Source organism: Buteo buteo, chromosome 8 (genome assembly GCF_964188355.1).
Source record: "Buteo buteo chromosome 8, bButBut1.hap1.1, whole genome shotgun sequence".
NCBI classification, from domain to species: Eukaryota; Metazoa; Chordata; class Aves; order Accipitriformes; family Accipitridae; genus Buteo; species Buteo buteo.
The window spans coordinates 12,507,292-12,520,851 of NC_134178.1; the positions used below are offsets into that span (position 1 = coordinate 12,507,292).

The window sequence follows — 13,560 nt, forward strand, 5'->3', positions numbered from 1 at the left end:
TGTTTTTCTTCACTGTAGTCGCAGCCTGGCGTCCACTGTATCTGTTACTTCTCTTGCAAGGCAGAGGCTTAGCTTACAAGGAGCTGAGCATGTATTCAGACCTGTGCCTGTCCGTGCCGAGAGTTCTCTTCCTCGAGGAGTGGTGTGCACTTCTGCGTGCTCCTCCTCAACTTGAAGGGGGAGTGAGTGTGCAGTGCACAGATCTTTTTCTGCCTCCTCACCGCAGTCTGCTGGACTCATAACTGATTTTAGTTATGAGGGCCTACAGCTTTTGTGGAAAGCCGCAGATCAGATGACATTCTTTTGTGACAGTGTCCTGCATTGCCATCAAGACTTGAGGATTAACATGATAAGATTTCTTCTCCACAGTAAGAGGGGAAAAAAATGCACTTCTGTAGCAGCTTTCTGTTCTGGAATATCTCAAAGTGCTTCAGCCACTGGGTCTGTGAATCACTTCAGCCATCTGTTGGTGGAACAGCATCTGTGCTCCGTGTCACAGAGCAGACACATTCCCAATGATTTCGGACAGGAAGTTTGTAAGAATAATACCCTTTCCAACTGAAAGTGCAGAGAGAGGGCAGGCAGGATGTGATTAAGTTGACTGGAATTTGGCCTTGATGCTAGGCATAATGCTGGGTTTTCCACAGCATTGGCTGCTTTTCAGAAGTGCATGAGGTAAGCTTGGGGACTTTTACAGATGAGTGATAGGGATTTGGCTGCATACCTTCTTTCAAGTTCACATCCCACTCCCCCACTCCACCCTTTTCTTTCTTCAGAAGTGAAAATACCCCCCAGTCTGAAGACCAGTGTACTGACCACCATGTCAGGCTCTGCTTTAGCTTCATGGGAAGAGCAGCGATAGCACCATCAAGGTGCTTCCTTTCAAGTTTTGGAGGTGCAGGGGGGGATGGTAGTGGCAGGGAAAAGCTTAAAACCTGCTGCATAGATGATGTCCCACAGCATCTAATGGAGGTGGGAAGTCTGCAACCAAGATCACACCACCCTGAAATGGAGACATATAAAAATAAGATACATATATGCATGCCCTTAAGGTTTTTGGCAGAACACCTACTGAGAAGGTTATAAAATCAGGTTTTACTGGGAGGTTCCTCAGTAGGTACCCAGTTCGCTTCACTGTCTCAGAAGAAAGTTTTTGTATCTATTGACTAGTCCATCTTAGGAAGAGCCACATATGCCGGTAGTTCTACTAATCGTTCACATTGGTTCTGTCACACAGAAACTAGTTCTTGTTATCCTGCAACATCCTTGAGTCTTACTTCGGAGAAGTAATACTGACTCTTCTCATATAAGACTGTAACTGCTTTTATTTACTTGCATCTATCCTGCTTTTGCAGGACGCTTTTCTGCTTTGACAGGATGCCCTGCAGCTTTGAATGGGTTGTTGATTAGACCTATTCCAGCATCTTGACTTAGAAATTTGATCCTGCCAGGAAAAAATAGCTTCTTGGTGCTGTGGTATGGATTAGGGACCAACATCAGCTTGAAGGGCAGTGTTTGTCAACTACTGGGGAGAAGAAAAGCCTCTGAAAGTTTAGGCAGTCAAATTTCTGCAACAGTGCTAGAGAGGAGCAAGCAAAGTTTTTCTGACTATGATCCCTTTAGTCAGTCTTACCTGAGGTCAAAAAGATGCTGTGCACGCAGCGTGCCCAGCAGCCCAGCAGTGCTGCTTACCCCAGTTAGCAAGTTGTACTGCCTAGCTTAGTGCGGACCAAGAAAAGTTAGTGTTGGCAACCAGAACGGGAAGGGGGAAAACCTAAGTGGGAAAGAAAATCTGCTCGCCTGCAAAGACCTAACATAGTTTCATTTACTTCACAGTGAACTAAGTGCCAAATCAAAAGCATTGCAACTGCAAATAGTAGAAGATGGAAAGTTGGATAGTAAGTATTAAAACTGAATTATTTTGCATTATTAGCTTGTGAGCCTTGCTAAATGTTGACCTAAGTCCTCTTTTAGTTGTACCTGGCTGTATAGGGAAACAAGAAACTGTCAGATTTCTGAACCCGCATTAAAGCGTAGATGTCTTCTACTGACTTGGCCTGGTAGTGAACTTGGGTATGCCTCAAGCATGGCTCTAGGCAGCCTTGGGGGGAAGAACAGCTGTGGAAGGGAGATCAGCTGAAAATAGCCAGCCAAACTTGCACAAAACGGACAGCTTGGGGAAAATTTATGACTTAAGTTTGTGTTTTTAAACTCTGTAAGCCTGTCCTTAAATGTAGGAAGCCTGTCCTTAAATGTAGGTTCCAGAGTTGAAATCCATGCAGAATTGCGGCATTCTTGGGCAATGCTTATTGACCTGGTTTAAGTGCTGTCTATGTACACCATTGCTTTCATCAGTAATCTTGGACAGAAGAGAGAATACACTGTTCACGTGTGTCTGTCCTCCTCTGAGTTAAGGTTACAGAGAAACCTTGAGTTTCTAGATTGTCAACATACCGAGTCTTCCATGTGCTGATACCCTAATTTTTCAGCCTTCTAAACTTCTAACAGATCTACTGTGAGTAATTTTGGTTTCAAGTTAAGCTTTCCACGCCTTTCTGTTGTTGAAGGGGAGTCATGGGTGTTAATCCTAAATCCTTCCTTTTCAAGCCGCAGAGGCTGCCTGGCAATTACCAGGTATAAACCACACTAATTCTGATTACATTGGATTAAATATAAAACATGGGGGCTGAAACATTTTTACTACTTGATTCTGTTGTTGCAGTTTGCAATTAGCCTTCAGTGGCAAGAAAACCCCTCCGCTGAACTATTGCATTTGGTTTATTTGGAGAAGCATTACCTTCCTAGTGGGGGTAAAGGCTAGGTGGGTGCTGAGACCAGAGAGCTTGCTGAGGCGTTTACATGAGCTTTGTAAACTTGCTCCAAATACTTTGTGACTTGGGCTTTATTGAAGTGATGACACAACATCATAAATTCTTCTCATATATGCTGCATGTTCTTTTGCTGATACAGAGTTTTGCTGTACCTGGAAGTAGTAACCATTTCACCTCTTGGATCCATTTGCTTTTTACTTCTTACATCAGGTTTCAGGTGTAAAACAAAAAAAGAAGCATTACTTTTTGACACTCGGCTATCTCTCTGTGGTTTAGTACTGTCAGTTGTATTCAGCTTAGTTCAGGAAAAAGTTAAAAGTATTGGCCAAAGGTCTTCATACCCAGTGATTAAAAAAAAATGTGCTTTTACTCATGTTGTCTTGCAATAGTGGACGAAGGCTTGGCCAGTAATTCCCTAGATCGTAGTATTTTATCTAAGCCACTGTTAATAAGTAATATAGCCAAGTGGACTGTGTTTGATTTTTGGTTTTGGGTTACTGTACTTATTTTATTTTTAATAATCTAGATATACAAAGTTGGTGCAATACCTCGCATATGATCTGCAGTTATTTGAGGGATTGGGAAGTCAAATGTAGGCAAATGCTTTAAAAAATTTCTCTGATGTGGATGCTGGTTTTTTTATTTTTAACCAAAAAATGGGATTTATATACACTCAGCAAATGTATATTGTTTCTTGCATAAAGTTTAGTCTTGCCTGTACCTAAGCATCTTTAGTAATGGGTCTCTCAACCAATACCAGTAATGTTCCGTATCCTACTGAGAGTGTAACTACCAACCTGGTTTCTTGAAGAAAAAAGTCCTAATTGATTGTACTGTCAACGGTCTTTTTTTTTTTTCTCCCCCGTACCATCTTAGCTGTTCTTCTCCCAAAAATTTGAATAGAAGACTCAAAGTAGAATCATACTAGTGAGGAGAGAGCTGGGTAATGTGAATATAGCGTAGATCTCTACTTGTCTTTGTATTTCACAGAAAACTAGGATTTCATATCTGAAATTGTGCAGTAATTTTGCTAATAGTTTGGTCCAGTCTAGTGTAGATAATAAAGTAAGGGGAGGAACAAGAGAACTGCTGAACTTGCACTAAAGTTCAAATCAAGAAAGACTATTCTTAATGCTATACCAGTTTACTAGGAATGCAGAGCGTTCTCTGAAATGAAAGATGCAGGTAACGGGTTATAGAGATTGTTCAAGAACCTAATAGTAGTATTTCTAGATGTTTTCTTTTCCTCTAAGCATTCTGCATATACAGGAAAAAAGATGGCCAGAGATAGTGGCAAATAAGTAACTTTTCATGTGTCCATTCTTTCCTGTTGCACAATCTTAGGCCAGGCTGACGCAAAGTCGTAAAATGGAAAGAAAGCTGTAAAAAGTGCCATGTTTCTGCCCCATGGTGTAGAACCAGTTCTTGCAATTAGCTGCCTGTGTTCTTCCTCCTCCTTTCCTGTCTTCTTGCCCTTAAACATAGTGACAGCTCAGATGTGCACTGATTTGGTTGATTTTATTTCTTCTAGGTCCCTTGTCCGCAAAGGTGACTGTACCTCTAGACTTGTTCAGGAAACAGCCTTCTGGCCAGCAAAGCTTTGCACTGAACAGCAGCACCAGTGAGAGCAGCCCAGAGCCGGGGCCCGGGCTGGGATCCATTAGTGCAGAGGTACTACCATTTGGATGGTTTGACAGTGGATCTTTTACTTCAGGAAGTACTTCTGAATGCTCATCTTGTGGTTTGGACTGTCACTTGCAGCGCAGTACTATTCGTGGCTGAGTTCAGAGTAGTGCATTCAGATTGCATGGTAACACTTCACATGGTATTTGTGTCTATCAGAAGAATTAGCTGTTTGATTTTTGAATGTTAGTAAAAATGCTAAAGGGGTATTAGCTAGAAATGTTAGTGTCCTTCTTGCTTGACTGTGCTTCTAAGGTGACATTTTTTTGTCCTCCTAGTTCTCTTTCATAGAAGCCAGTGAATTAAAGACGTGGCAAGTCTCTTCTCCAGTGCCAGCTACTAAGATAGAAAAGGATCGCACTGTGATGCCCTGTGGGACTGTGGTCACTACTGTAACTGCTGTGAAAACCAAACCTCGTCTAGAAGGGAGATCATCTCCACTGAGCACAGGTGAGGAACTCCCCTTCTTTCTGTGTTCACTCTTAGGATTATCCATGGGGAACAGAGGTTGGGGAGGGAGTGGGATGTAAGGAGGGGCACTATTGTCCAGACTTCTCTGATGTGTTGATGGTAGGGGGCATTGTTTGTATTCTTCAGAACCAGGTTTTTAATTTTCATGAAGCCTTGCTGTTACAAGAGGAGTGGTTAATGCTCATTTTAATGCACACTTTAAAGCTGCACGGTAGAGTGATAATGCAGAAGAGCTTGGTTTTGGTGGATGGCTTTCTGCATGACAAAAGTATGAGACTCTTAGACTGTTTGCCGATGACAGACCATCCTGTGCCGTGGTCTGTATTATAATGTCTAATAAGGTTTGGTGTCATCTTGTGACAAAATTTTTTTTCAGTGTACCTCTCAGGATTAGACTTTCTGATTCTTCTTGGGATAAGTATGAAAGTAAAACCTCTAAACAGTCTTTGTTTGAAGTCTCATGAAGAGCTGCATTCTTTTAAGTCGTTAAAGTAGATCTTTTACTTAAGTGGGTGTTGTCTAGCATATTACAGTAAAATGTTTAAAAACCAATAAATTCCTACGCTTCACAGGTCTTTTAGGGTCAGATTACTATAGAGGGCATGTGTTGAGAATTTGTATTAAACAACTTTCTCAAACACTTATGAACAGTCTTTAACATTGGTATAATAAATTCTTGTTGTTTTCATAATAAATGTCTTGAATAGTTTAAATAACCAAAAACTTGGTCCTCAGATTCTCCTGTGAAAACTCCAGTTAAAGTAAAGGTGATTGAAAAGGATTTCTCTGTTCAAGCTATCCATTCTCATGGTGCTCCAGTCAGCAAAACTTTATCGTCTTCAGATACAGGTAATAGAAATGTTCAAAGCTGCTAATGAGAATACATCTCTCTCTGGTGCACATGGGATTAATGTAATCCCGTTAAAATAACAGCAAAACCATACGGCTGCTGCCTTTCAACAGGCACTGAGATGTTTATGTTAGCAAGTACTGTGGTTAGGATTATAGCAGTCTTGCAGTAGAGGTCTGCTTTTAATTGGTGATTTAAATTACTAATTTTGAATAAATAACAATGAGCTGTGGTTTGGAGAGGGGAGGTGACTGCAGAAAAGTCAGGCTATCTTTTCTCTTACTTTTAAATTAAAGTTCCCTCCTTTATAAAGGCATGGGGGACACTGCACAAAATTAAAACCCTGTGAAACTTCCCTCTAAGGCCATTGTGAAGTCCCCCCTGTCTGAACAGAAGGCAGGAGGCTGGACTGATGTAAGGAAGACTGAATTCTCCTCCTAGCCCTGCCACTGGGCTTTTTTTCTGCTAATGCAAATGCACAATCCTGCTGTGCCTGTTTTTCCACCTTCCTGCGTCACCTGGCATACAGCTGAAGTGCCTTCGGAGTGTCAGGTGGCATTGTTAATAACTTTAATTATAAATTCACTTTGCCTGTATTAAACCTGATTTTGACTCTGGAGCATTTTACCTTTTCAAGTTGCAACCCTGAATCTTCAGCATATTTTTCAGTCCTGTGTGTGGTCACTATTCGATCTTTCTGTAGCTCTGTATGGAACGGTAATGAAAGATGTGACCTAGTCTAGCTGCAGATGGCACATGATGTGGAGTACAGTTTTCTTTGTATAGATTTGAGTGCAGATGGGACAATCTGGAGATGATCTAGACTGCTCCTGGAAACAGTCAGAAGGCTTGCTGAGAGAGAGAAATGTATTGGCCAAAAGACAGAAATCTGGGGAAGAGCATGAGCGAACAACTGTGAATAGCTGTAATAGTGCTTTAATCTTTCCCTACCTCTAGACTAAGAAGTACACTGATACCATGAAGCAGGATGATATTACTAAGCCAATTTGGGAAATGTTAAGGTGCTGCTAGGCTTCTGAGTTAATTCTCCTAACTGTTTATGATACTAAAGGTACCAAGCACTTACTGGAAAACTCATTTGAAGACAACTTAGAGCATATTGTTATGGACAGTGTGTTTCTTCGTATGGGAGCACAGGGGAATTTCTGTGAGATGTTTATACAATACAGCAGGAAGAATTACTCGTTAGAACAAAAGTTTAAGCCAAATGAAAGAAATACAAAGGAGCATTTGGTATGGCAGTAACTTAGGTAGTAGCTATTACAAACATCATGCCAAAATAGCAACAAGCACTATGGAAAAGATGCCGTGGCCGTGCCATAGTTCTAAGTGATGACAACAGTAAGAATTTGCAAGTGCTACTGATGCTGTCCTGGATGCTCTCAGCTGTTCCTGAGGGCTTTGCAGTGGCTAGAGAGATGGGAAAGTAGGGGTTTATAACGACTGTACAGACATGCATGGGCGTGCATACCCCTTGTGCACACATACTTTTAAGTTCCAAAAGTATCTGAGATACTTGGTGTAGCATAATTATTCAGGCCTCATCTTTTATTGCATTAATGTCACAGTAACAAAAGACTGGTTGGTTTAATTAACTCTAGTTCTATTCCTGCCTGTATTCTTTTGTTGTTAAAAGTCCTTCTCATAGAAAAGCCCACCTTGGACAATTAAATATGGGGGGGGTTGTTTCGTTAACTTTCTTAGCCTTGTTTGTTCCTTGATGAATTCAATTAGTGTGTATTTGTTGTGCCCAAAGTAATTGCATACTAGATGCCAGAAATGGTCATGCTTAAAAACAAACTTGTGTTTGTCATTAAAGAGCATTTTATAAAGCAAGTTTTTTATTCCTGTGCAATGCTCGGAGGGGAAAAGGAGGTGCACTTTACAGGCTTTGGAGGCAGCTGATGAAGTGCAGAGTGACTGCCACTTTGCCTTCCCCATCCTATCATAGTGCCATAGCAAATCTGGAAATGCCGAGCAAAGATGTCTGGAAAAAGAGCAAAATAGCTACCTGAAGAAGTAGCGGCACATACCAACTTTGTAGCATGTTACAACTATGGCTCTTCATGACTGCGACACCTGATGCTCTCCTGTGTGCTGAGGGCAAGGGTTTATAAGTACAAATTAGGCACCTTTTCTCAAAAGAATGGGTAACAGAAGGGAAAGACAAGACTGAATAGATGGGTAGTGAGTTGGAAGGTGTTTTGATATGCCTGATGTTTATACCATATCTGCTAATTTCTTTTGACTTTTAAGTCAAGAACAAACTCTGCCTCTCTTTGCTCTGTTTTTTCCTATTTTTCTTTCTTCTCTCTGAAATAATGCTTTCTTTTCAGAACTGCTGGTACTGAATGGCACCGATCCTGTTGCAGAAGCAGCCATTCGGCAGTTAAGTGAGTCTGCAAAGCAGAAGTTGAAGTCTCCTAGAAAGAAAAGCACCATTATCATATCAGGGGTGTCCAAGGTAGAGCAGAAAACAATACTTATATTTAATGCTTAGTACTGTAAAGTTTTTGCCCCACTGAGTGTGATGTTAACTTAAGGTGCATTCGGCTGTCTCCCATTCAGCAGTCTCTGCAGGATCTAGGTCTGCATGCCTGTTTTTTTCAGTAACTGTTTCAAGTTAAGCCAAATCATGGTGGGTTTGTTGGGAAGGGTGTTGGTTTTTGATTGTTAGATTTGACAGCCTGACTAAAAATGCACGGTATTCTTGGATGGGAGTGGGATGATCAGGGATTTGGGAAGACCAATTAGGTAAGAACAGAGGATAATTAGTCTTCCTCAGTGTTTCACCCATGGAGGGAAAATGGACAGAAAAGGTATGAAAGATTTTTCTGGTTTTTTTCAAAGTTGTTAAAACCCTCTGAAAAACCTCCTTGTCCTCTTGCCTCTCTTCCAGAGAGAGGCCAAACAGACAACTGTTTCTCACATAGTATATAGCATTCCTCCAGACTTTCTTCATCCACAGCCTCAGTCTCCCATCTGATGCTTGGTGCCTGCCTGTAGTCCTTTCCCTGCAGGCTGCTGTCAAGTCTTGCTGTTATGCACAGGACCCCTGAAGAGCTCTGAGTGAAAGCTGAGTCAGTGGGCATGGATCCCCTCATCATCACTGTGCTGTGATGAAGAGAGGGAATGAGGATCAGCTGCCACAGTGCCAGATACATCTCCTTGGGAAATGGAGGCACTGGGACTGCATGGATTTGTGTTTAGCCAATACAGCTGACAAGAAGTCCTTCCACAAGATGAAATGCTTTGATGTTTATTTTCTTAAAAGGACCAAAAGATTGTCTATGCATGCTGATACTTCATTACAGCAGCACATGTAGGAAAGAGTTCCGTTATTTGCAGTGGGGCCAGGGATAGGTGGGAGGCATGTACTTAATTTGGTTTTTTTTCAATCATTTGGCTTTAACAACATGATTAAAACTTGGCTATGTGCTCCTCTCCTAGAGCTAAGGAAGCTTCAGGTGGCTTTCTGATAGCGCTGAGCAATACAAATAAAAGGGTAAAGAAGAGCAAAGAACAGAACTTTTGCAGGGAACCTTGTTTTTTCCAGCAGAGCGGCTTGTGTCAGTGTTGTCTTTTGTTTTCACTGGGCAGACCTCTTTATCTCAGGACAGTGAAGCTGCACTGATGATGGACTATGCTGCAGCCATGGATAGCTCCTGCAAAGAAGTAGATCCACCCACTGTGGAGGAAGCTGTTGCAAAAGTCACCTCTGATGAAAAGCTATCATTAGGTGCTTCAGAAACAGTACCTGATACTGACCCACAGCAAAGTGCCCATAAGGCTTGGGGTTTGGAGAATGGCAGCCAACAGTGGGACACCAACACTCTCTTAGACCAGACCTGTGAAGAAATATCTGGGAGCTCATTAAGTGTTTCAGAAACTGGGAGCATGAAAAAATCTAAAGGTATGCAATCCTTACCTTTGCTTTAGTGAATGACTGCTTTCTGTACGTAATTGGTAATGTCATGCAACACTATAGTAGTTCATCCTTTCTCACTGATTTTTGTCCTTAAACTCCTTGTGATTGTGGTGTTGGTTGAAGCTGTCTTACTAGCAGCCATAAAGAGTGTGGTCCTCTGGCTCTCTGAGCCAGGTCAGGCTCTCTTACGCTCCTCTCCATCAGGAAACAGAAGGGCTCACCCTCAGAAGTTGAAGGGCAGCTCGCTAAGCCCAACTCAGTTACCTGGGAGAGAAATAACTAGCTACATTGTCACTTCCTCGATGAAAACCATGTTCTTGTAAACAAGGACTTGTGCTATATTAGCAGCCCCATTACTAACGTGAAAATGGCAGGGTTGCACGGTTGCTTTCTGATACGTTCCTTCTCCTTCACATCTCTGAGCACAAGACTCCCCTGCCCTCACTAAAGTGTGTGTTCAGGAAGCACCACAGCTAAGCCAGAAGTACACTCTCTCTTAACTGCCTTGTGAACAGTTTCTCCCTTTTCCCTGTTTTTAATATGTAGTTTCCTAAAGAAAATGGAATAAAAGGTAATTTAATAGGTAAATAAGGGGTGAGATCATTTTGCTTACATAGCTACACACCTGGATAGCTGCAGTTTGAAAATGTCTTAGGATTCTTTGTCTTTCCTTTATAAATCCATTAACCTCTGAGGCTGTAGCACCGGTTTGTGGCTAAGTGGTAAACAGAGGGGCTGTTAGGAAGTCTGACAGAAGAGCCAGTGCAGTGGACCGTGCCCTGAACAGGCATCACACCAGTCTCACAGGCTGCATGTTGAAGCTGCAAAAATTGTTGTGTTTCTCACCCATATCCATCCCTCTTGTGCTTTATTATTTTCTATTCTTTCTTTCCTCAGAGATAGCATACAATGGTTTACTACAAAACCTCAGTATATTACTAAGCTATTGTAATCCCCCCTACATAAGGCATGCACTGGACCTCTTTGCCAAGGCTCTCCCTTAGAGCACTGAGGTTTTCTGGCCTTCTTACAGCTGTATTGCTCCACCTGATAGATCAGGATGGTCCAGCGACAATCAGTTTGACTTAGATGGTCAGGCACTGGAAAGTTTTGGGTGTGTTTGGCGTAGTGGGTTAGTTGTGAAGGGATTTGTCTCATTTGGAGCCTGGAAAAATTTAGGAAGCTGAATGAGATTTTGCAAAACCTCTGGACTCTTCTTTAACATGTTATTCTAAATCAAGCAAGTGGAAGTTTGTATGCAAGCTGTTGTCTAGTTTTGTTTTTCCCTGTGCAGTATGTTGCAAAGAGATCAGGCTTCTAAAGATCCTGTTTTCACGATGTAGTATAGGACTGCTAAAAAGCACAAAGTATCTCTAATATTTGAGAGAGTTGTCTCATCTTGAAAAAATATTTTAAAAAACTGTCTCAAATCACTTTATTTATACACAGATTGCTTCGTGGAAGTCTTGAATCTCTGCTTTGTCAGAGCCAAGTAGCTTTTATGGAGTGAGACAGGAAAACATTTCAACCCTCCTGCCCTCAGTTAACTTTGAATAGTTCAAGGTTTCTGTTTTGTCAAATGCTTTCTCTTTTCTGTTTTGTCAAATGCTTTCTCTTTAAAAAAAAAAACCAAACACAAACCCAAACACAACAACAAAAAAACCCAAACAAAACTCAAAGCAAAAAAAACCCCTTCTGCTTTAAAAAGCCTTGTGTGTGTATTAATGTCTTAAAGTTAGCACTGTCTTTTTTTTTTTTCCTTCTTTTTTACTCTTGCATATTTTTGGGTTTTTACCTTTCTGACTTCCTCTTTCTACCCATTCCCTTTTATAACTTAAGAGGACTACTGTGCAAACCAGAATTAATTATCTACACAGTAAGTTATTTTTGTCTTTTTTTTTTTTTTTTTTTAAGAAAATGTAGCTTTACAATGGTACACTCATTGTAAAAACTGAAGCAAAACATAGTTTGGCACCTGTTTTCTTCTTCTCCCATCCATTTCTTTCCTCCCTCCAAAATTACCTTCCTGTGCTCAGGTGTCTTAGCAGACTAGTCTGCTGTAAGAAGTCATTCTTCTGGTGATCGTGCTGTCCAGATGGGTCACGCAGAATGGACAGCAAGAAAGGCTTGGAGGGGTGCTCTACATTCCTGTTCTCTCTCCATCATGCCCATTCCTGTAGTATCTGGTTATCAATCCAATTCTGCTCACACAAACTGTGCGTGACTGCATAACTGGATATGTGTACGCAGAAAGCTTATTTTAAAACCCACTGCTTACAGTTTTCTAGATCTCTTTTCTAGCCCAATTTGTAGAGCTACCAGGACCTCACCACATATTTACAAAACCACCTGGACAAAACTGTTTTGGAAGTTGGGAAGGAATGGAAAGAAGCGATCTCTATTCGTAACCTTGTAGATGTGGAAAGAAATCTTACTTTGTTAACAAAAATGAGATTCAGAAGTGATCCTAGCCCCACAAGCATTTTCAGAACACCCTAAACTAGTGCAGAGGAGCCTATGAAGACAAGTCAGTCTGTACAGCACTCTTGACATGCTCTCTGCTTATCTCCTGGCGTTAGGGGCAGAGTTGGCAAATGGATCCTGTTGAACTCAAGAAGTAAGCATGCAAATAGCACGAGCATTGCCAGGCTTGTGATTTGCCCTGCCCTGCCTTCTTAGCAGGGGTGCATGCCTCCACAACAGCTGGAGCCACTGTCAGGCAGCACGTACAAAACTGGCTAGAGACTGATGGGTGGCAGTGGGGATGTGGCAAGCTTCCAGGTAGCAATGACCTCAGTATCTCTGAAAACACAGGGATCTTTCGTGTCGGGGGGCTGCTGCTTGTGCTGAGCCTGTGTTGCTCTCAGGGAAGCACTGCCTGCAGTTATTCAGCTGCAGGGAGTTGTCCCAGGCCACCGACACGATTTTTGGAGCGTTCTTGGTTCGGTTCTATTTCCTAGTATGGGAAATCAGTCTGAATGGATAGGACTAAATAGCTGCTTATGGATAAACCCTTCTGTCCTACTCCTCCTGTTGGCACAGCTTCAGCTGCAGCTGCCAAGACTGCCGGGGCAGAACAGCTGACTGCTAAAACAAAAGCCGTGCAGCAGCAAGGCCTCATCAATCCCCCCCCCCAGCCTTTGCATATTAACAACTGTCAGTATCATGGGGTTGAACACTGTTTCTTTTATGCTGTTGACAACAGCTTGAAGTGGTACTGCCTTGCCAAAAAGATCAATCAGAGGGTGATGGGAGAGCAGTCAAGATTCAAATCCATGAGTTCCAGTTGCTTTCAGCTGACTTCTGCTTCCATCCCATCGTGCCCTGTGAGAAAAGACTAAGCAGCAGTAAAACATGCTGGAATATCCTCCCAGGTGCTGAGTGCTTAGTCCTTAAAATACAAAGTAATAAACCCCAGCATGTGTTAGTAACTGCTCTGGTCTGAACAAAGAAGCATCTGGCTGCTTGCAGCAGAGCTGCCATGAAATACCTATTCTGCAGCTGTCGCTGTGCAAAATGACACGCAGCCTGTGTCAAGTCCTTGGGGGACAAATATGTAATTCTAGCTATTGCACGCTATCGCATGAAAGAATTGGTCTGTGTGTTGCTTTTTGTATCCATTTGGAATGGGAGGAAAAGCAGAATCAAGACGGTGTGGTGACAGGAATTAATAGCTGAACTGAGAAAGCATCGGGAAACCTGATAGTGGTGCAGGAACAAGGTGTGGAAGCTTTGCCAGGGAGATGACTGTCCTCACGTACTAGTCTGACTGCCAG

At 42.1% G+C, this 13,560-nt stretch overlaps 1 protein-coding gene across 5 annotated transcripts in view; it reads left to right on the forward strand.

Annotated features, from left to right (window-relative positions):
* C2CD2 (C2 calcium dependent domain containing 2) overlaps positions 1–13,560 on the forward strand; it is a 41,331-nt gene that overhangs the window by 20,570 nt on the left and 7,201 nt on the right. For 4 of the 5 annotated variants that reach the window (XM_075033655.1, XM_075033659.1, XM_075033660.1 and 1 more), the window contains 6 exons: positions 1,837–1,898; positions 4,363–4,502; positions 4,793–4,964; positions 5,721–5,834; positions 8,193–8,320; positions 9,457–9,769. In XM_075033655.1, the coding sequence (XP_074889756.1) occupies positions 1,837–1,898; positions 4,363–4,502; positions 4,793–4,964; positions 5,721–5,834; positions 8,193–8,320; positions 9,457–9,769 (929 nt within the window). Of the gene's footprint in view, positions 1–1,836; positions 1,899–4,362; positions 4,503–4,792; positions 4,965–5,720; positions 5,835–8,192; positions 8,321–9,456; positions 9,770–12,363; positions 12,402–13,560 lie in introns of all 5 variants that reach the window. The other variant, XM_075033656.1, reaches the window with a different exon arrangement.